Source organism: Muscardinus avellanarius (genome assembly GCF_963383645.1).
Source record: "Muscardinus avellanarius genome assembly, chromosome: 10".
Lineage (NCBI taxonomy): Eukaryota > Metazoa > Chordata > Mammalia > Rodentia > Gliridae > Muscardinus > Muscardinus avellanarius.
In genome coordinates, this window is record NC_137796.1 from 100685366 (window position 1) to 100708447 (window position 23082).

At 43.3% G+C, this 23082-nt stretch overlaps 1 protein-coding gene across 1 annotated transcript; it reads left to right on the forward strand.

The window, feature by feature from the left end:
- Positions 1 to 570: 570 nt before the first annotated feature.
- LOC308268021 (large ribosomal subunit protein eL22-like) lies at positions 571 to 945 on the forward strand (the record flags this gene model as incomplete). The annotated part of the gene is made up of 1 exon (XM_080703021.1): positions 571 to 945. One exon carries the CDS (start codon positions 571 to 573, stop codon positions 943 to 945), a length of 375 nt encoding a protein of 124 aa, XP_080559147.1.
- Positions 946 to 23082: the final 22137 nt, after the last annotated feature.

Consider the following 23082-nt stretch of genomic DNA (forward strand, 5'->3'; position numbering starts at 1 on the left):
TGACACTGTATTTTTTATTTGACTTTATTCTTTGGCAGTGCTGGGGACTGAGCACAGGGCCCCCTGCATGGCACGCAAGCACTCTACTTTGGCGCTGCATCCCCTCCCCAACCTTCTGTCTCTATTCTTTGATTATCTCAGGTCTTTTGTTACAACAGTGGAAAGCTGACTAACATAAATGCATTCGGGAAACAAATGTAAGGCTGAAATGAGGTACATCTTCAACTCAAAGGACTGTAAGGAAAGGGAACAGGTAACTCCTACGTGAAGTAGGGAAGAATAAACAGTGATAAGAGCGCAAAATAAGGAAATAATAAACCAAAGAGCAAGCGAGAAGATCAACAAAATCAACAGTTGATTTCTTGGGTGGAAAAATCTCTCAAGATTCACTAAAATAGATACTCATGAGAAATACCAAGAATGAAAGTTGGGCCGGGTGGCACACATCTGTAATCCCAGCTACTTGGGAAGCTGCTGCTGGAGGGTCACAAGTTCAAGTCCAACCTGGACAACGTAGCATGACCCTGTTTCAAAAATAAATAAATAACCCTTTCTGCCTCGGCTGCCGCCATGGCACCTGTGAAAAAGCTTGTGGCGAAGGGGGGCAAAAAAAAGAAGCAGGTTCTGAAGTTCACTCTTGACTGCACCCACCCTGTAGAAGATGGAATCATGGAGGCTGCCAATTTCGAGCAGTTTCTCCAGGAGCGAATCAAAGTGAACGGGAAAGCTGGGAATCTTGGTGGCAGGGTGGTGTCCGTCGAGAGGAGCAGGAGCGAGATCTCTGTGACGTCAGAGGTGCCTTTCTCCAAAAGGTATTTGAAATATCTCACCAAAAAATATTTGAAGAAGAATAACCTACGTGATTGGTTGCGAGTAGTTGCTAACAGCAAAGAAAGTTATGAATTACGTTACTTCCAGATTAACCAGGAGGAAGATGAGGATTAAAATTCATATATCTGGCACCGGACGTGGTGGCGCACGCTTGTAATCCCCTCGCTTGGGAGGCGGAGACAGGAGGATCGCGCAGGTTAGAAGCCAGCTGCGCTGGCTTAGGAGACCCTGTTTCAAAAATATAAAATAGATCTGGGAGTGTAGGCCGGAGGTAGAAGGGATTCCAGGAACCCCGGTACCACCAAAAAAAAAAAAAAAAAAAAAATTTATCTGGAATATTTTGTATAAGTTCTTGAATAAAACTTGGGAACTAAAAAAAAAAACAAAACCAAAAGCAAAAATAAATAAATAGCCGGGCACTCTTTATGGTGGTGGTACCCACTTGGAACCCCAGTACTTGGGAGGCTGAGACAGGAAGATTTTTGCAGGTTGGTGGCCAGCCTCAGCAGCTTTGTAAGGCCCTCCACAATTTAGTGAGACCCTGATTCAAAACAAAAAATAAAATAGGGCTGGGGGTGTAGCTCAGAGGTAGAGGGCCCCTGGGTTCAATCCTCAGTGCCACATACAAAGAAGTAAATAAGCATATAAGAGTGGAAAGGGAGACAGAAACACAAATAGAGAATTTAACTTAGTAAAAAAAAACCTATCCTAATGTATTTAAGAAATAAAAAAATGAAATCAATAACTATTGCACATACACATCATACAAAATAAGGTTTATTCTCAAAATGGAGTGTGGCCCAATGTCAGGAAATCTATAGATATAAAATATCATATTAATAGATTCAAGGATAAAGCCATCTGGTTATTTCAATGAATACAGAAAAACCATTTGAGAACATTAACAGTCACATATGCCTATATTTTTCTTTGCAAACTAATAATAAAAGGATAATTCCTTAATTTGTAAAGGTATTAAAAATCGATAGCAAGTATCATATTTACAGTTAAACTTCCAATTAAAGTTAGGCACAAGACAAAGATGAATACTATCGCCCCATCTAGGAAGTCCTGGTCTAGTTAGATGAGAAAAATAAATCAGGCATAAGGATTGAAGCAAGAACCAAGCTTTCTTTTTCAGACAGTATAATTATACAAAAACCTGAATGAACTCTCAGGTAAGCTAGTAAGATGAGTAATAGCAAGGTTTTTGAAACAAGATAAACATATGAAAATATTTCTTTAGCGCATTAATAGTTGTATTTAAAATATAATAGCAAGACAGGCGTGGTGGCACACATTTGTAATCCCCATACCTGGGAGGCGGAGACAGGAGAATCATGCAGGTTCCAAGCCAGGCGTGGTGGCGCACCCTTGTAATACCAGCATTCGGGAAGCTGAGACAGGAGGGTTGCAGTTTGATGACAGCCTCAGCTACTTAGTGAGGCCCTTTGCAACTCAATGAGACCCTATTTCAAAATAAAGAATAAAAAATAGGACTGGGGGTAGAGCTCAGAGGTGGAATGCCCCCAGGTTCCATTCCCAGTACCGCAAACACACACACACACACACACACACACACACACACACACTAATAAATAAATAAATAAATAAATAAGTAAATAAAAACTCAAACACCAAAACACCATATACCAAAATACTGATACTGAGTCCCTATGAGGCTCATGGATTCAGTAATGTTCCTATGAGGTTTGTATACTACTTTTATAATCAGGAAAAAAAATCAGTAATGTTTGCAATGCACAGGAAATAAAATGACTAGGAGTAAATGCACAAAAATAAATTTATCGGTGGCTGCTTCTAAAACTGAGATTTAGGGGAAGATCTTTTCCTTCTTAATTTCCAGTCTTTTTCCTGGATTTTTCAGCCCTCGATACTGAGCAGCTGTTGTTTTATGATTCCCAAAGAAGGATCAATTCAGTTTCTAAAATTGGGCGAGCGACACAATTCTGTAATCCTAGAGGACAAAGCCGTCGCTGCCGCCGCCGTGACCAGAACCCTGTCTGTGTGCATCAGTCGGGGGTGATAAAGCTTCAAGCTCCATAACTGGCTGAAGCGACCATCTGCGAGGACCGATGGAGCGGCTCCCCGCGCCCTGGCTCCGCATCCTGGCTCGGCTCTGCTGGGAATGCCAGGGGCTCCGAGGGACGCTGGGTGCCACCCGGAGCCGGGCAGAGATTCTCTTCTACCTGTCATCTTGGCTGACCGGAAGGAATAATAATGCAGCATCATCCTGGTCATCTGAGGCTTTCGCCAGCATGTTGACACTTGCAAATGTACATGACACCGAGTTTATCATAATAGCCTGGTCTTCAAAAGTACAGGATTTAAACTCCAGCGGATCTGAGTGCCGACCTGGACCCCGCCGCCTGCCAGCTGTGTGACCCTGGGCAACAAGTGTCTTCCTCTCTGTGAGATGGCGTGCCTCCTCTGTCTTTAAAATTCTGACGGTGTTACCCATCCCAGAGGACGGTTGTGATGATTGAATGAGCAGCTGCCTGACAGCGCGTCGCAGTAAAGTATTAAACTGCCCGGCGCCGTGGTGTGTGCCTGGAATTGCAGCTATTTAGGAGAGAATCGTGAGTTCAAGGCCAGCCTCAGCAACTTCGTGAGACCCTGACTCAAAATAAAATTAGGGTGTATTCATTTCGAGTCACCCCCTCATGCCATTTTAACATGGGGCTGTATTTCTATCCTGTGTATTTCTATCTTTCTAATAAACTTCTTTAAATCTTCAAAAAAAATAAATACATAAATTAATTAATTAATTAAAGTAAAATGGCTGAAGGTGTAGCTCAGTGGCAATGTGCCCCTGGGTTCAATCTCCAGTGACACAGACACACACACACACACACACACACACACACACACACAAATATATGCTATAACATGGGTATGTCTTAAAAACACTATGTAAAGTGAAAAGTGCCAGTCGTAAAAGACCACATATTATAGGATTCCATTCATATTAAATGTCTAGAATCCACATATTCAGAGAAAGCATTCTTAAAGCAAACCTATAAAAGAAAAAGAAGGTAGATTATTGGCTGCTGAGGACTGGGAGTGCGGAGAGAATGGGATCTGGTTGGATAACTAAAGGATATGGGGTTTTTTGGGGGGTGATGAAAATAATAAAATATAGTAGTGGTTGCCTGCTCTGTGGACATACTAGAAATCATTAACTTGCGTCTTTTAAGAAAATGAAGCAGCCAAGCGTGGTGGCACATGCTTGTAATCCTAGTACTTGGGAGGCTGAGACAGGAGGATCCAGGTTAGCAGACAGCCTCAGCTACTTTAAGAGGCCCTCTGCAACTTAGTGAGACCCTGTTTCAAAATAAAGAACAATAAAAAATAGGTCTTGGGGTGTAGCTCAGACGCAGAATACCCCTGGGTTAAATCCCAAGGACTAGCCGGGCGTGGTGGCGCACGCTTGTAATCCCCGTGCTTGGGAGGCTGACAGGAGGATCGCACGGGTTCGAAGCCAGCCTCAGCTACTTAGTGAGGCTCTCAGCAACTTAGTGAGACCCTGTTTTCAAAATAAGTATAAAATAGGTCTGTAAGTGTAGCCTGGAGGTAAAAAAAAAAAAAAAAAAAAAAAAAAAAAAAAAAAAAAACCTGGGTTCTACCCCCAGTACCACACACACACACAAAAAATCCCAAGTACCACATACACACAAAAAGAACAAACCATGTGGTCCATGAATTATATCTCAAAAGATCTGTTACCCAAAAATGACACTGACTGGGATCTATAGATTTGAATCCCAGTGCATTGCCATGAGGTTAACAAAATGTCAGGCCCACGCCTGAGCAGTTTGCCAGCAGGGACTCCGGCTACACAGGTCACCTCTGGCCTGGTCCTGGCTGGAATTTGACCTAATGGCCGCTGGCCATTGTACCATGTGGTTTGGGTTTGTTGGCTTGGTTTGGTTCGGTTGGTTTCTGTAGGGGTGTGTGTGTGTGTGTGTGTGTGTGTGTGTGTGTGTGTGTGCAGTGCTTCATGGATGCTGGGCGCATGCTCCACCACCGCGCCCCACCCCAGCCCCCAGCTTGTGTGTCGGTGGGGATCATCTGAGGTTCTATGTCTAACTGGAGCTTCCAAAATAGCAGTGACCGTGATTCTAGGAATCCCCCGTGAGGGGCTCCATTGTCTTGGCCCAATTTAGAGGAACTGAATGAGAAAACTCCTGCCCACCCAGCATCCCACCCAAGCACACCTTCTCCCAGTGAATATGAATTCTGTCCATCTGCTACTAAACTGTCCATTTTCAGCAGGGCGTGGTGGGCACGCTTGTAATCCCAGTACTTGGGAGGCTGAGACAGGAGGATACGGGTGTGCGGCCAGCCTCAGCTACTTAATGAGGCTCTCTGCAACCTAGTGAGACCTTGTTCCAAAATAAAGAATAAAAAACAGGGCCAGGGGTGTAGCTCAGGGGTCAGATGCCCCGGGGTTCCATCCTCAGTACCGCAAAAAAAAAAAAAAAAAAAAAAAAAAAAAAATTGAACTGTCCATTTTCCTCCCAGCAAATAGTCTGTTAGAAGGACTATATTGATACTTCCATATCTGGCAGTGAAAGTTCCCATTGTATAAGATGTATTCGTGAAAGAACATCAGAAAGACAATCTCCTAGTCCCTTGATGTTTCTTTCATTCTGTTTTAAATCGTGGGGAATAGAAAAAATGTGGGTGTGAATAGACATTCATATTGTTCCAATTCTTTTTACTCTCACAAAATGAGCTAGCTAAGATCCCCAATTTCTCCTGGTAAAATCATTGTTGTATAAGAGCATATCATGGATCTACCTTACCTTACCTCTCTCTTTGGTTCTTGGGAAATATTTTTTTTAAATCAGAAATATTTCATGGGGGAAAAAAGTGGATAGCCATCCGAACTGCACAACCCCCAGAACCAGTGTGTACCCCAGAACCAATGTGGTGCTATGCTTTTCTGCCCTCTGAGTCACAGCCGCCAGTCACTGGGATTAATGAAACAATAGCAGCCCCCTAGAGAGGAATTTATCTGTGACTCCAGAAAAAGGGGAGGGAAAAAAATCACCTGGGGACCCAAAGAAATAGAAAAAGGGCTACTTCCTGCCAAGCGTGGTGGCACACACCTGTAATCCTAATACTTGAGAGTCTGAGATAGGAGGATCTCAGGTTAGAGACTGACCTCCCCAATGTACCAAGATTTTCAGCAACCTAGGGGCACTCTGTTTCAAAACAAAAATGTAAAAGAGGGCTGGGGTGTAGCCCCAAGATAGAATTCCCCTGGGGTCAATCTCTAGTACCAGACTGGAGTGCTGGCACACACTTGTAATTCCAGTACTTGGGAGACTGGGACAGTAGAACTGCAAGTTTGAGGCCAGCCTCAGCTACTTAGTGAGGCCCTCTGCAACTTAGCAAGGCCTTGTTTCAAAATAAAGAATAAAAATAGGGCTGGGGATGTAGCTCAGAGGTAGAATGCCCCTGGGTTCCATTCCTAGTATCACAAAAATCCTCAGTACCACAAAAACTAAAAACAAAACAAAGGAAGTGTTGCTTAATGAGACTGAGAATTCTTTTTTTTTTTTTTATTGGTGCATTATATTCATACAACTTATTGGGGTAAAAAACTTGTGTGTATAAACATGTACTCATCGCTGATTTAACCCCTACCCAAATACCACCCCATTCCCTCCCCGTCCCTCCCTTCCTTGCTTGGCTTAGTGATTGACTTCGATATGTTTAAGTACATTGTGTGCTTTAGAGATTTTTCTCTTCCCCCCTCCTTTCTCTTCCTTTAGGTTATCTTGTTTGCTCCTCTTTTCTCCCTAACTCTCACATATTAGGGAAAGCATCTGATTTCTTATTTTTTGTGACTGACTAATCTCACTTAGCATAATGTCCTCCAGTTCCATCCATTTCCCTGGAAATGACGTAATTGAGTTTTTTTTGATGGCTGAGTAAAATTCCATTGTGTACATATCCCACAGTTTTGTAATCCATTCATCTGTTGATGGACATCTTGACTGGTTCCATGAGACTGAGAATTCTTGAAGTCATGGTTTGAATGGGAAGAGGTAAGAGGATTGAGAGGAGAGTGTCCTAAAGGTTACGACTGTGTCTCTGAAGCCGGCCTGCCCAGCAGATATCCTGAGTGGTGTTGGCAGCTCCACCACCTCACGCCAAGTGCTCTGACCCTCCAAGGATCAATCTCTTTGCCTGTACAATGAGTTAATAATTAACCCTTACTTTGTGGAATTGTTGCATTAACGTGACATTATCTTCACCTCTGTAATGTGTTACCACAGTGTGTGGCACAAAATAAATACCAAAAAAAATGCTATTTATTATTATTGTTGTTGTTGCCAGTACTTTAAGTTCAAAGTTGGCTTGAGTGTTGTTATATGCTCATTAAATATTTAGATCAAAGCCGGGCGTGGTGGCGCACGCTTGTAATCGCCGCGCTTGGGAGGCTGAGACAGGAGGATCACACGGGTTCGAAGCCAGCCTCAGCTACTTGGTGAGGCTCTCAGCAACTTAGTGAGATCCTGTTTCTAATAAAGTATAAAATAGGTCTGGGAGTATAGCCCGGAGGTAGAAAAGCCTCTGGGTTCCACCCCAATACCACTAACTAACTAACTAAATAAATAAATAAATAAATATTTAGATCCTCCTTAGATAAATGCTGGGAGATTTAAGTCTTTGTCATCATGACACCTATAATAATAATCATCCTAATTTTATAGACTCCCTCCGAGGAAATCAATAATTTTGGGGTTTTTTTTTTATGTGTTTGCTTGCTTGTTTGTTTTTGGCACTGGAGATTGAATCCAGAGACATTTGTCTATGAGCTACATGCCCAGGCCTATTTTTTTTTATTATCGTGAGACAAGATTTCGCTAGGTTGCAGAGGGTCCCACTAAATTGTTAAGGTTGGCCTTGAACCTGTGATCCTCCTTTCTCAGCCTCCAAAGCACTGGGATTACAAGATTGTGCCACCACAGTGCTATTTATTTATTTATTTATTTATTTATTTATTATAGTACTGGGGGTGGAACCCAGGGGCATTCTACCTCCAAGCTACACTCCCTGCCCTATTTTTTATTTTTTATCTTGAAACAGGGTCTCACTGAGTTGCAAAGGGCCTCACTAAGGAGCTAAGGCTGTCCACAAACCAAGATCCTCCTGTCTCAGCCTCCCCAATGCTGGGATTACAAGAGGTTCGCCACCACATCCAGCTCACAGTGTTATTTAATATTAATAATTTCCAGGGAAGGGTGGGATGGGAAAAGGTTGACCAATGGGTAATAGGTTACAGCTAGACAGAAGAAAGTCACATGTACTATTTGCACAGTATGGTGACTATAAATAACAATAAGATACTGCACATTTCAAAAAGGTAGAAGAAAGGCCAGGCGTGGTGGTGCACACTTGTAATCCCAGCATTTGGGAGGCTGACACAGAAGCATCACGTTTCATAGACAGCCTTAATTACTACTTGTGAGGCCCTTTGCAACTCAGTGAGGCACTGTTTCAAAAATAAATAATAAAAAATAGGGCTGGGAATGTAGCTCATAGGTAGAACGCCCCTGGGTTTCATACCCAATACTGCAAAAAAAAAAAAAGTAGAAGAAAAGATTTTTAAAGTTTTAACCTTAAATAAATGATAGAAGGGTGTGATCACACACGCCTATAATCCCAGTACTTGGGAGGATGAGACAGGAGGTTTTCAAGGCCAGCCTTAGCAACTTCACAAGACCCTCAGTAATTTCAGGAGCCTTGTTTCATAATACAAACAAACAAACAAACAAACAAATAAATAAATGGGCTGGGGGTATAGCTTAGAGGTACAGTGCCTCTGAGTTCAATTCCCAGTACTAAAAAAATTTTAAATAAAAGAAAGGAAAAAAGAAAAAAAGAAAGTATAAATGTTTGAGGAAATAGCTATGTTTAACCTGATTTAAATAAAACACCACATGGTACCCCACTAATGTGTATAATTTTATATTTTCAGGTATCCATTAAAAGAAACGTAAGAATAAATCTTTCCTGTATGTATGTTTAACAGATACATTTGCAGTTTTACAAGTAGGAAGCCCATACTTAGGAACTGAAGAACTAGAAAACTCAAAAACTGAAACGGAGCCAAGCACAGCAATGCACGCCTGTAATCCCAATACCTGAAAGACTAAGACAGGAGGATCACTGGCTCAAGACCAGCATGTGGTAACTCAGTGAGACCTTGTTTCAAAATAAAATGGAGCTGGGGGTATAGCTCAGAGATGGAAGGAAGGAAGGAAGGAAGGAAAGAAGGAAGGAAGGAAGATGAATGAATGAGTGAATGAATGAATGAATTGGACCCAGGTGCACCCTCCTCCCCAGTCCACGCCCTCCGACCTCTCTTGTTCTGAGAGGCAGCTTTGACCCACACGGTGCACGGTGACTACCTCCCCCTCCACCCCACAGTGCAGGATCAACACAGCTCTCCTCTCCCTTCAGAACTGGAGGGTTTTGTTGGTTCTGTGTATAAAGCCAGCCTGTGATCAAGATCTTGGGAGGGCATAGCTTTCATTAATCGAGTTTGGATTTATTTCTTCAGCATCTAAAATAAATACAGATGGCGAACAATAGAACCCCTCCCTGGCTTAGGGAGAGAGAAGCCTAGAATTAAGAGGGTAAAGATGAGTTTAAGTTTTAGTGTCTTGGTCCTGTAACAACAAAATACTGCTATATCATATACGTCATTACTATGCAATAAATTGTGTGATAAATAAAATGTAGTTTACATTATGATGGCAGTGTGTATAATAATATATTAAATATGATAAAATAGTAAATAGCACATTATTAACTTCCAGCCTGTGTGTGCATGCACATGCAAGTGTGGACACACACACACACACACACACACACACACACACACACCATGGTAAGGTTTTGGTAGGCGTAAAGTTTCACCTGTAACGCACAGTGATGAAGAACTAGGGCTCTGGAGACAGACTATCCAGGCTTGAAGCCTAGCTCCACCCTTCCTAGTTGTGTTAACTTGCACAAGGCATTTCCCTTCTGTTGCTATTCTACTTAAATTTCTCTAAGACGCCTGACAGTCCACTCCCTGCCATTGCCAATCCCTCCCCTTCCATTGTTGTTACGGGTAGATATAGAATGTCCCTTGATACTTCCGGGAAGATGGCGACCGAGAAAAGCGGGGCTTAAGAGTCCCACTAACAACCAATCTCCATTACCACAAAAAGAGCGCCTTTCATAGCCAGAAAACACCATCACCAGAAAAACAAAAAAAAACCCACCAGGCTCCAGAGAGAAAGCGGACTGAGAACAGAGCTCAGGGCCACAGAGGAGACACACGAGCCCGAGGACGCGGCAGCAGCGCCATACTGCCGGCGGCAGCGGCGAACTCAACGGACGGCTACAGCAAGCCAAGGTGAGCCGCTGCGGAACAGCCAGGCGGGATCTTTCGGCGCAGACAGCATTTAAAGCTCCCAGTGGCTGAGCTCAGCACACGCTGCAGGGATTCAGAGTGGAAATCAAAACCAGAGAGGAAAAAATACACCAGCCTCATGGCCGAGGGCGTGGCAGAGGCGCCATATTGCCACCGGCGGCGGCAGCAGCAGTGAATTCACCGAGTCCAGTACAGCTACATCTGCGTATTCAAGAACAGTGAGTCAAATTGCGGGCCACAGAGGAGAAATCGCAGTATTGGGCCTCCTGGAACTTGACCCAGTGAGGGAGTGGTGGTGGCAGAGATATCACACCATAGGAGAACGTGCAACCTGGCACCCCCCATAGTTTAAAGCAGCCTCTATTGACTCCCTGGGTCGGAGACTCTGTGATACAACCCAGTAAAGGAGTAGTGGGGTCTGAGATAATACAGACTCGAGATCCAGAGCACCTTAAGTGAAGCCATAGTGACCCAAGGGAAGAACCCAGAGAAGGCACAAACCTCCGAAATCATGGGAAAGAGGAATAACACTGGAGTAATGAATGTGCACAACCCCACAACATCAGAACTTGATAAAACAGAAAATCAGAGATTTCTAGAAGATCAAATCAGGAAAATAACTGTAGAAATAATAGAGGTGCTTCGAAAAGAACTCAGAGAGAGCCAAAAAGAGATAAAGGATGCAATTAATGAAGTAAAGGCCTCAATTCAAAGCACAAACAACCGATTAGACCACATGGGGAACAGAATCTCGCTCTTAGAAGATGAGCAATCCAAAAATGAATGCATAGTTTCTAATCTAGAAAAAAATATCCGACAGCAGGAATCTGACATTGAAGAAATATGGGCCCATCTTAAGAGAGCTAACCTAAGAATAATTGGAATAGAGGAGGGAAAAGAAAGTGATACCAAAGGGATCAACAATCTCTTCAAGGAAGTAATAGCAGAAAATTTTCCAAATATAGAGCAAGAGGTTGATACACAGATCCAGGAAACTTATAGAACTCCCTTTAGACAGGATCGGAGAAGAGGATCCCCACGCCATATAATTGTCAAAATGACCAATGTGGAAGCCAAGCAGAGAATCTTAAAGGCAACAAAAACAAAGGGCCAACTGACATTCAGAGGCAAACCAATTAGAATCACTCCAGACTTCCCAAACCAAGTCATGAGAGCCAGAAGGGCTTGAAGTAACATATTCCAAACTCTGAAAGAAAACAACTTCCAGCCAAAAATTTCCTATCCAGCAAAACTTTCTATCAAATTAGATGGAGAAATAAGAAGCTTCCATGACAAACAGAAACTGAAGGAATTTATGTCTTCAAAACCAGCGCTAGAGAAAATACTCAAAGAGATTAACTACAAAGAAGAAATAGGTAACACACACCAGATCCAGAGAAACAAGAGTTTCCATCCAACAGACAACTAAGATTGGTTATCTGTGGAGATTCATTATTTATGTTAGTCTTTTACCTATCTCTAAGTTGTATTATTTGCCTTTATTGTTGTTAATTTTTAGGATTTCTAGTTGGAATATTAATATACCTTCAGATATAGCATTTGGAAATATTTTATCCAATTCTATTAGTAACTTTTAACTCTGTTTACATTGTCTTTGGATATACAATATTTTCTTTTATTTTTTAGGGAGTTTGTATATTCTTCTGTTGCCTGTGCCATTGAAATCATATCCAAGAAATCACTGCCAATTTCAATGTTGTGAGGTTTTATGACCCAGATTTTCTCCTAAAAGTTTATAGTCTTAAGATTTATATTTAGGTCTTTTATCTATTTTGAGTTAATACTTGTATATGGGATTAGGTAAAGGTCCAATTTTATTCTTTTCCATGTAATTATTATTTTTCAACAATATTTAGTTAAAAGATTATTATTTCCACCACCAAATGTTCGTGGAAACCTTGTCAAAAATAACTTGACAATATAGGGAAGAATTTAGCTCTAGGCTTGTATTTAACTCCAATGGTCTATATATCTGCCTTTAGAACAGTACTACACTGTTTCAATTATTGTAGCTTTATATGGTTTGAAATCAGAAAATATATATCTGCTAGCTTTGTTCTTTTTCAAGATCGTTTTGGGTATCTAGAATTCATATTCCATATTAGGATAGATTTTTTTCTGAAAAATAAATGTATAAATATATGATAGTTTCACCTAAAAAAAAACAGAAAAAAATATGCTCTAGTAAGAAAGAAAGCAAAAAGAAATATTGAAATGCTATCTTTAAATCATCAAACACTTGGTATCAGACAAATGAAACTGTTATGTGAGATTATCATTTTTAATTTTGGATAAATTGCTATAATACTAGATGTCAACCACTAAGCCAAGCATGGGAAGGAGGGATGGGGAGAGAATGGGGTGGGGATCGGGTGGGGGCTGACTGGGCGATGTGTGCATGTATGTCTACAAAAGTTTGTATCCCACTATGATGTATGAATACAGTGCACCAATAAAATAAAATTTAAAAAAAAGAATGTCCCTTGATAGACCTCACATATTAATGTTCAGAGCTGATATGATTGAATCATGAGGGCTCTAATCTCGTTAGTGGATAGATCCACCGTAATGGATCTACTGAGTGGTAACCTAGGCAGGGAGTTGTGGCTGGAGGAGGCAGGTCACTGGGGTTGTGGCCCTGGGGGCTCTGCTTGTGACTTTAAATACCCCCTCTCTTTTCCAGCCTCCACGATGTGAGAGCAGAGCCCCCATGCTCCCTCTCTCTGCCTCCCACTACCACATTCTCAGCTCTACTGATGTAACCTGGCCTGGCATGGACTGAGCTCCTGAAATCTCCAGAACTGTTAGCAAGTAAATCCCTTTCTTCTAAGTTGTGGTCTGGTGTTTGGGGTTACAACAGTGAGAATGCTGGCTGAAATAGTCAGCAACCTATTTAACCCCCCCCCCAAAAAAAACTCTCCCTGCCTGTGTTCCAGGATTCTTCTCTCACCTGATCCTCCTGGTTCTCCCTCCAGCCCCAGAGTCTCTGTCCCATGCACACACTCTCTGCATCGCTCCCCTCCCAGCTGTGGTCCCCCGGTGTGGTCTTCTCATTCCTCACCCCTTTCTGGGTAAAAGTCTGTCTGTACTTGTGGCCTCAACACCAGTGGCTGCCCACCTCTTGGAAATATCCCTCCATCCTGGGAAGTTTGACCAAAGTTGGATATGGTTGGGAGGATGAAACAGCATTTGGAAAGTACAGCAGAGATGGCACTTATGAGAGGCCCATGAGAAAATAAAAACAGCTGAGGAGATGCAGGCTCATGGCTCAGGTGCAGGAACCTGCGCCCGTGGAGAGCGTGGGGAGCCACCCCTCTGGGTGTGGAGCAGGCTGGGACCAAGCACTTCTGGTGCTGGTTGGGGGGCTGTCATGAGGGAAGTGGGGAGCCGAAGGGGGCTGGAAAAAAGCCCTGGAGTGCATGTGGACCCCCCCATAAATGGCACTTCTTGTCTCTGAAAGCTGATGTTTATTGAGTATTTACTCTATGCCAGGTACTTTGTAAGACATACCTTCTTAACTCTAGACACTTTTTACTTTTTCTGGTACTGGGGGTTGAACCTAAGGGCAGTCCACCTCTAAGCAACACCCATAGCTAGCTCAGTTTTATATTTGTTTTGAAACAGGGTCTTGCTAAGTTGCTGAGGCTGGCTTTGAACCTGTGATCCTTCTGTTTCAGCCTTCGAAGTACTGGGATTATGGGCGTGCACTACCATACTCGGTCCTTTTATTTTGTGTTTTATATATTTTATTTATATATTTGTTTGATTACTTATTTATTTATTTGTACTGGGGATTGAAACCAGGGGCATTCTACCTCCAAGCCACATCCCAGCTCTATTTTATTTTTATTTTGAAACAAGTTCTCACTAGGCCAATGAGAGTCTCACTATTTGCTGAGGCTATCCTCAAACCTGCACTCCTCCTGTCTCAGCCTCCCAAGTACTGGGATCACAAACATGAGCCGCCATGCTTGGTTTATTTTTCTTTTTAAATAAATTCGCTAAGTTGGATTCACGAAGTTGCTGAGGCTGGCTTTGAATCTGAAATCCCCCTGTGTCAACCTCCCAAGTATTGGGATTCCAAGCCTGTGCCACCATTCCCAGCTAACTCTACGCTCTTAATTGTACTCTGTGCGACAAGAACTGTGGCTCAGAGAGGCTGAGTAACCTGCTGACTAATAAATGGCAGAACCAGCCCCTAGGGGAGGGAGGGAGGGAGGGAGGGGGCGGGTTCCCTGCTTCTGAAGGCCAATCACAAGCAAGTGAGAAAGGGTACTCTAGAAACCACTCCTGAATTCAATGAAAGAGCCGTGCTGGGTCAAAGCTATTGACTGGCTGCCCTCAAAAATGTGAGGCTTCAATGATGCGAGGACAGGCCCTAAGAAAACAGAAAGTTTAAAGGGCTATAAAATAGCAAACTGGTACACCAGTCTATGGGGCAAAGGTAGAAAAATGTTTTTTGGGGGGAGGAGCACTGGGGATGGAACCCAGAGGCATTCTACCTCCACGCCACATCCTCAGCCCAATATGTTATTTCTTTTTTTTTTTTTTTTTGGTGGGTCTGGGGATGGAACCCAGGGGCATTCGACCCTCAAACTACACCTCCTGCCCTATTTTTTATTCCCTGCCTGTGTTCCAGGATTCTTACTTACAGTCTTACTAAGTTGTGGAGGGCCTCACTAAGCAGCTGAGGCTGTCCATGAACCGCGATCCTCCTGTCTCAGCCTCCCAAATGCTTGGATTACAAGCGTGCGCCACCACGCCTGGGTTTTTATTTCGTATTTGGAAATAGTCCACTAGGTTGCTGAGAGCCTCGCTAGGTCTCACTGTGATCTCCTATCTCAGCCTCCCAAGGACTAGAATCACAAGCACGGATCACCAATAAGAAAATATTCTTATTGACAGGACTCCAAGGAGAATGTAGGGCGGTGACTAACTCTGGCATCTTGTGCACATTGACTTGTCCCTGTTTCCCCAGTGAAGTTAAGTGAACATAATTCTTAAAAACAGAAGATGGGTAATGTAATGGAGCCCCGCCGTTGGGCGCCAAAACTGTAATGGTATGAGATGGAGCCGTGGGTTCTTGTTTTTAGCTAGTTTAGAAAAATAGCCAGAACTATACTGCTGTAAGCTTAAGTAATTTTTATTATTACAAAAGTAGAAAGAAGGGACAGAATAATAAAGCACTGCATCAGAGGACACAGTGAGTGCCTTGAAAATAAGACACTGAAGTTCTTGAGCATAGAACGGTTTTTATAAGGATTCATTGTCTCCCGTCCTGCTTAACCCATAGTCTTTCTATCTGCCCGACTTCATGCAGGTGTGGGCCCGCCCATTATCTCAGGTGCAGGCCTTTTGGTATGGTTATGAGGATTCACGATCTCCCATCCTGCTTGACCAATGGTTGGTCTTTCCATCTGCTCCTCACCTGATGCAGGCGTGGGACCACCCATTATCTCAGGTGCAAGCTTTTGTAATGACCAAGATGTGTTACTTGGTTAACAAAGTCAGGGGTCACATGGTATCTGCCCTCTTTGATGAAGACCTGTACTGCCCTCCCATGTCCCTGGAGAGTTTTAGCCTATCATCTACTAGAAGTTATTTATTATGTAAACTTGTCTTTAAAAATGAAGGCCCTGGGCTACAACTCTTTGGTGTACTAGGTAATCACTTTTGGTGAGGGGAACTCTGCATTGTAACAGCTGCCTCCCCTCCCTTCCTGAGTGCCTGCCCAGCACCCAGACCCTGACTACTTTTTACATTTTGAAATTAATAGCAAAGCAATTGTCCAATACCAGCACATTCCCATCAGGTAAAACCCAGGTATGGTCCAGCTCACCATTCAGGAAAACAAATACAGGGGTGGGGTGGGGGTGGGGGGCTTGGGATTGAACCCAGGAGCATTCTACCTCTGAGCTACATCATTGACCCTATTTTATTTTTTATTTGGAAAGAGGGTCTCACTAAGTTGGTGAGGCTGTCCTCGAACCTGCAATCCTCCTGTCTCAGCCTCCCATGTACTGGGATTGTCATGGGCAACACGATAACTTCTGTGGGTTCTTGGCTTCCATGGCAAAAAGAATTTCAACACAAGCCACTCAGAGATGAAGGTAGAGGTTTTAATTTGAGTAAAGACACACATTCCAGGAAAACATGGGCTGTCTCGAAAGTATGAGAGGCACACGGAAAGAGAGGGGCAAGAGTTGGAAAGCTGTCCCCAGAGCTGCCCCAAAATGGCCAAAATATGGCTCAAAAAATGGCTAAGAGCTCTTCAGAGCTATACTTTTTTTATAGGGCTTGCTACAGAGGGGGTGGCCTGGTGATGTGGGATGGAGGCCTCTTCTTTGAAGCTTTCTGGTTCACTAAAGGTGGGAATTCCTTTGGGGACAGGGCTCCCCGGGAGCAGAGACAGGAAGCCAGGGCTGCTGGTGTGACCTTTCTGAGGATCTTCCTGGAGGCAGACAAAAGGTGAAGTTCTCAGGTTTTAACCACTTCAGGAATTTCCTGAGCCAGCCCATTATGGTTCAGAAGTATGGGCCTGGCTTTTTAAGAATAACCAAGCTCTGTTAAACTGAAGGTTTCAGATCTTAAAACCATAATGTCCTTCCCTTCCCAATGTGTCTCCTTTCTACCTAAAATGTTTATTTCTTCTATTCTACCTCATCAGGGTTACAGGTATGTACCACCATGCCCAGCTAAGTAGAGATTTTTTTTTTTGTACTGGGAATCAAACCCAAGGGAATTCTACCTCTGAGCTACACCCCCAGCCCTATTTTTATTTTATTTTGGCAGTACTGGGGTTGGAACCCAGGGGCATTATACCTCTGAGCTATGCCCCAGCCCTATTTTTTTTATTCTTTATTTTGAAACAGGGTCTCACTGAGCTGCAAAGGGCCTCACTAAGTAGCTGAGGCTGGCCACAAACCGGAATACTCCTGTCTCAGCCTCCCAAATGTAGAAAACCTTTTAAGGCCAAGACAGGGGTGACTGTCCACTAGGAAAGGTCCCATCAAATGAAGACCTGGGACCCAGGCTTGGTGGCCAAGCCTGTCTCAGCTCTACCCTGTCTTGGTGGTAGAGCACCTCTGGGTTTGATACTAATACCAAAGGGGGGAAAAAAAGTGGCAGAACCAGGATTCAAACACAGTGTCAAAGCCCAGACTCAACCACAACCATATCAAAGCTGTACCTCAAAACCGTTCTGTCTCCAGGAGTCACCATGGCGATTCACAGGAGGGATGCCCAGCTGCTGCCTGAGCCCGGTCAAGACCGAGACTATCTTCCCCCACCCCCCGAAACAGCTCCAGCTGAATTAGAAACATCAGCCGTCCTCGGTGCCTCACCCTCCCGTATCCAAGGTCGGTCGACAAATCCTGATTCTACCTTAGAAAGATCCAGTCACCCTCCCCACAGCATGTCTTTAGCTCAAATTCGCATTATTTCTGACCTCGACCCCTGCAGCATTCATCTTGGCCTGTTTTCTCACCACTAGAAACCATTCTCCATGCTGGTCCTCACACCAAGGAGACCGAAGGCAAGAGAGAGGGCAGGGAGTGGAACCATATATATCCCCAAGGCCACACACACACACACACACACACACACACACACACACACAGTGAGTTGATGACTTTTTTGTGTCACTTTCACATGTCTGATATATCTCTTTGTGTACTGCATTGGAGTTGTTAGAAGCTCAGTCACAAAAAGTTTGTGGGTTTGGGGGTCAACAAACTGCCACATACTGGCTTGGCAATGAAGGGCAAGGACCTTGGTTTCTGGGTGATATAGATATCCGAGTGCTGCCTACTCCGAGGCAGTGTGGATCTGTTGCATTTAGATATAGAGTGGTCCCTGAAGAGCTCATGTATTAATGTTCAGAGTTGATGTAACTAAGTCATGTGGGTTGTGACGTCATCAGTACATAAATCCACAGAGATGGATTTATTAGGCAGTGACAGGCAGGTGGGTGTGGCTTAAGGAGGTGAGTCCTTAGGGGCGTGGCCTCAGGGGCTGCTTGTGTCTTGAATCCCCTGCTTGCTTACTCTCTCTGCTCTGGCCTCCATGATGTGAGAGCAGAGCCCCAGCTCTCCCCCTCTTTCTCTACTTCCTGCCATCGTCCCTTGAGCTCTGCAGACCCGGCCAACATGGGCTGACCCGAAATCTCCAAAAACTGTGAGCAAATCTTTCTTCCTTTAGGTTGCATGGTTAGTTATTTTTTATTGCAGCATGAGAATGCTGACAGAGACAGTATCCTTTATGATGCTTTCCTTCAGGTAACTGAAAACCTAATTCACCATGGTTCAAACAATAAAGGGAATCTGCCAGCTTCTGGAATAGAAGTGACCAGAGGTAGAGCAGACACTGAGCACAGGCTGGCTGGAGGTTGTGAAATCATCAGGGTTTCTCCAAGATCCTTTCCGTGATACTTTTTTCTCACCATGCCTTTAGAGCAACAAAAATGGTCATAACAGTTCTAAGCCTGATGTCTATATTTACACACACCCTCCCCCATCAAAAACTGAGAGCTGACTTTGTCCTAGTTTCCCAAGCAAAGTTAAGAGAGTCCCTCTGATTGGACAGGTGCAGGTCACATGGACATCACTGAAGCCAAAGGTGTGAAATGTCCTGATTGGTTTCCCTTGGTCACGTGCTCAGAAACAGATTTACTGTGAAGAGGAGTGGGGAAATGGATGCTGGTGAGCCATCCAGCAACTATTTTCTACACCAGGCTGGTTACTACATTAGGTAAAGGGCATGGCACAGGCCAAAATTAATGTGCACATAGTCAGTGGTAGCCGTAATTTACTCTGTGTGTGTACGTGTGAGTGTGTGTGTGTTACTGGAGATTGAACCCAGGAGAATACTACCCCTGAGCCATACTGTCCATTTTATTTTTTACTTTGAAACAGGGACTCACTAAGCTGCTGAGGGCCTCTGTAAATTGCTGATGTTATCCATGAATCCTCCTGTCTCAGCCTCCCAAGTACTGGGATTATGAGATCAGTGTTATCTAATATTAATAATTTTTAAGGAAGTAAGAAATGGGAGAAGGTTGGTCAATGGATAATAAGTTATAATTAAAAGAAAGAAATACAACTACGTGTATATAGATTTATCTATATATATGTATAGCATATATATTTATATATATTTTTATATATTTATATATACATATTTTATATATGTATATACATATATTTATGTATATTTATATAATATATATATATATATATATATATATATATATAGCATGCACCGCCATACCTGACTCGTAATTTACTTATAAATCTGCTTACTAGGCCATGAGCAAACTGAGAGCAGAGTTTTGTTCTTACACACTTGGGTATCCCTAATGACTAGCACGGTTCCTGGGACATAGAGAGTTTAAATATTTGTTTAAAGTCGGACGTGGTGATGTACTTGTAATCCCAGCACTTGGGAGGCTGAGACAGGGGGATCATAGATTCACAGGTAGCCTCAGCTACTTAGTGAAGCCCTCTACAACTTAGTGAGAATCTGTTTCAAAATAAAGGATAAAAAAAAAATAGGGCTGTTATTGTAGCTCAGAGGTAGGATGTCCTTGGGTTCAATTCCCAGTATGAAAAAAAAAATTGGGTTACAGGTGTACCTCAAAGGTAGAATACCCCAGAGCTCAATCCTTAGTACCACCACAAAAATAAAAAAGAATATTTTTAAAAATTGTATCTACTGAACATGTATAGACTTTTACTATTTCCTAAACAATATAGTATAATAACTACTAATAGAGCATGTACTTGGTATGGGATATTATAAGAAACTAGAGTTGATGTGGTGTATACAGGATGATGTTCATAAATTATAGGCAAATTCTATACCTTTTTTGTTGTTGTTGTTGGTACTGGGGGTGGAACCCAGGGGCTTTCTACCTCCGGGCTATCCTCCCAGACCTTTTTTATATTTTGTTTGGAAACAGGGTCTCACTAAGTTGCTGAGAGCCTCACTAAGTAGCTGAGGCTGGCTTCGAACCCGGGTGATCCTCCTGTCTCAGCCTCCCAAGCGCGGGGATTACAAGCGTGCGCCACCACGCCCGGCTATTCTCTACCATTTTATAGAAGGAATTTGCATGTCTGTGGGTTTGGGTTTACATACATGAGGACAAGGATCCTGGAACCAGTTCCCTGAGGACACCGAGGGAAGCCAGACTCCAGTGACTGGTTCTCCTATGCGCAAGGCACCATCCTTCAACTTTTCACATATATGATCTCATTGAAGCCTAAGGAAACTGAAGCTGAGAAAACTTCAGCTCCTCATCTAGGGTCATACAACTCTGATTGAATCCTGGTACCTGCCCCAATTTGCCGAGTCAAGTAATTGGGACAAGCCTTTGGGAAGAAGGAAACAGAAACTTTTTGATTTGCTAGCAAATCGGAGAAACCAATGAGCTTAAGTGTTCAGGAACAAGCCCTGGATTCTCTCCTTAACAAAGGAATTAAGTTCCTCTTAAGAGTTAGCTCTTAGCCGGGCGTGGGGGCCCACACTTGTAATCCCAGCATTCGGGAGGCTGAGACAGGAGGATCGTGGTACACGGACAGCCTCAGGTACTTAGCAAGGCCCTTTGCAACTCAGTGAGACCCTGTTTCAAAATAAAGAATAAAAAATAGGACTGAGCATGACTCTCAGAGGTAGAATGGCCCTGGGTTCCACCCCAGTATCACACACACACACAAAAAAAATAGAATTAATTTTTCAGGGTCATGCTGGTATCTTACCAGAAGGGACACAGTTCATGTTTAAGTCTTCCTTGAGTCAGCTGTTGTGCAAAACCATAGGTGTCAGGTCCCCTTCCATCAGTCAACAGATAAAAGCATGCTATTTGTTAGCAAGGTGAAAGGAAGGGGGAAGACAGAGGAAAAAGGTCAGCTTTGACACAGGCCATCTGTTAGCTACTGGGTCGGAAGCAGGCCCTTGTTAACCAACTAGCAAATAAAAACCAAGACTCTAAGAGACACACGCTTCACAATCCCCCTTCTTGTTATTAGAAAAGATTTTCTTGTATAAACGGCAGGGACTTTACAAGGGAAATATTGAATTACTGTAATATGACTCATCAGCCCAATTTAATATTACCTATTCATTATCACATAATGAAGCTTGCACAAGCAAGAAAACGTCGTCGCATTTCTCCCTCTGGCTCTGTAGCAACGGCACATATATCACAGAACTGGGCACACTGGCCGTGTACGTGACCCACATACGCAATCGGTATTAGGAACGTTTTTAATCACTCAGTATTTACGAGGTTGAAAACTCATGGTCTAATTTTGGCCAGAGTTAGCATCTAGGTAATGCTGACTCAGAAGGAAAACATTTGTTGTTGCCATGAAAAGTGTAATAGAAACGCTGAATCACATGCTACCCCGTCAAAATGTTACTGCTATAAATACCGCCATATTGTGCTAAATAGTGAGCAAAAGGCGACCACCTCTGACCGACAGGTTCATCAGGACCTCTGCGGACAGGTGTGAGGAATAGGGTCACGGTACGATATCACGTCATTCTTTCAGGGGAATTGCTGGGTATCCAACCCGGGGCCTTCCGCACGCTCAGCATACACTCTGCTTTCTGTGTCCCCGGCCACCAGTGTATTAAGAAGATGTAGGCTTTTGCAGGTCATTGTCAGTTAAGGCTTACCACTGAGGTGTGGACATTGGGTCGGCGTCGGCAGGGTAATATACCAACCAAAACAGGGGTTGCAAAACTCAAATGTCTACAGGGCAGATAATGGAAGTGGATACACTGGACAGGTTGTAAGAGAGAAGACAGAAGGAAAAAAAAAAAAAGCACCCAGGCATGGCAGCACATGCCTGTAATCACAGTACTTAGAAGGCTGAGACAGGAGGGTCCCAGGTTCTAGGATAGCCTCAGCAATGTAGCAAGATTCTCAGCAACCTAGCGAAACCCTGGTTTTTGTTGTTGTTGTTGTTGTTGTTGTTGTTGTTGTTGTTGTTGTTGTTGTTGTTTTGTGGTACTGGGGATGGAAGCCGAGGCACTCTACCTCACTAAGTTGCAGAGGGCCTCAATAAGTAGCTGAGGCTGGCCATGAACTAGTGATCCTGTCTTGGCCTCCCAAGTACTGAGATTACACGTGTGCCACCACCATGCCCAGCTGTGATCTTCATATATGTAGATAGATGATAGATAGATAGATAGATATACATAGATATAGATATATAGATATGTCTTCCTATTTTTTAAATATATTTTTCGGCACTGGAGATTGAACCCAGGAACATTCTACCTCCAAGTTATACCCCGGCCCCTTTTTTATTTTTCATTTTAAAACAAAGCCTCACTATGTTGCGGAGGCTGGCCTCAGACCTCCGATCCTTCTGTCTCAGCTTCCCAAGTACTGGGATTATATTATAGGCATGTGGCTCATACTTTTAATATACAATTTCCCCAGGCTTCAAAACTTGTGGGTGTCATGGAAAGCACACTGTGGACCATTAGTTCTTCGCTACCAATCTAAAATATCACAGCAATTTTATTAGTTTAGCCATAAAAATAAGGATGTGATGCAGAAAATGGAAACACCCACACCTAGTTTACTGTCGAATATAAAAATATTCACTTTTTCCGGAAACTGAGAGCTTCCTTCTCACTAGCATCCAGAATTATATTTAGAACGATATTGGTTCTTCTGAAGCATCCTCACACGGTTGGTCCTCGCGCTCCTTACAGTCTCACACCTAGCCCGGCACTGTAGGACACGTTTTAAGTAG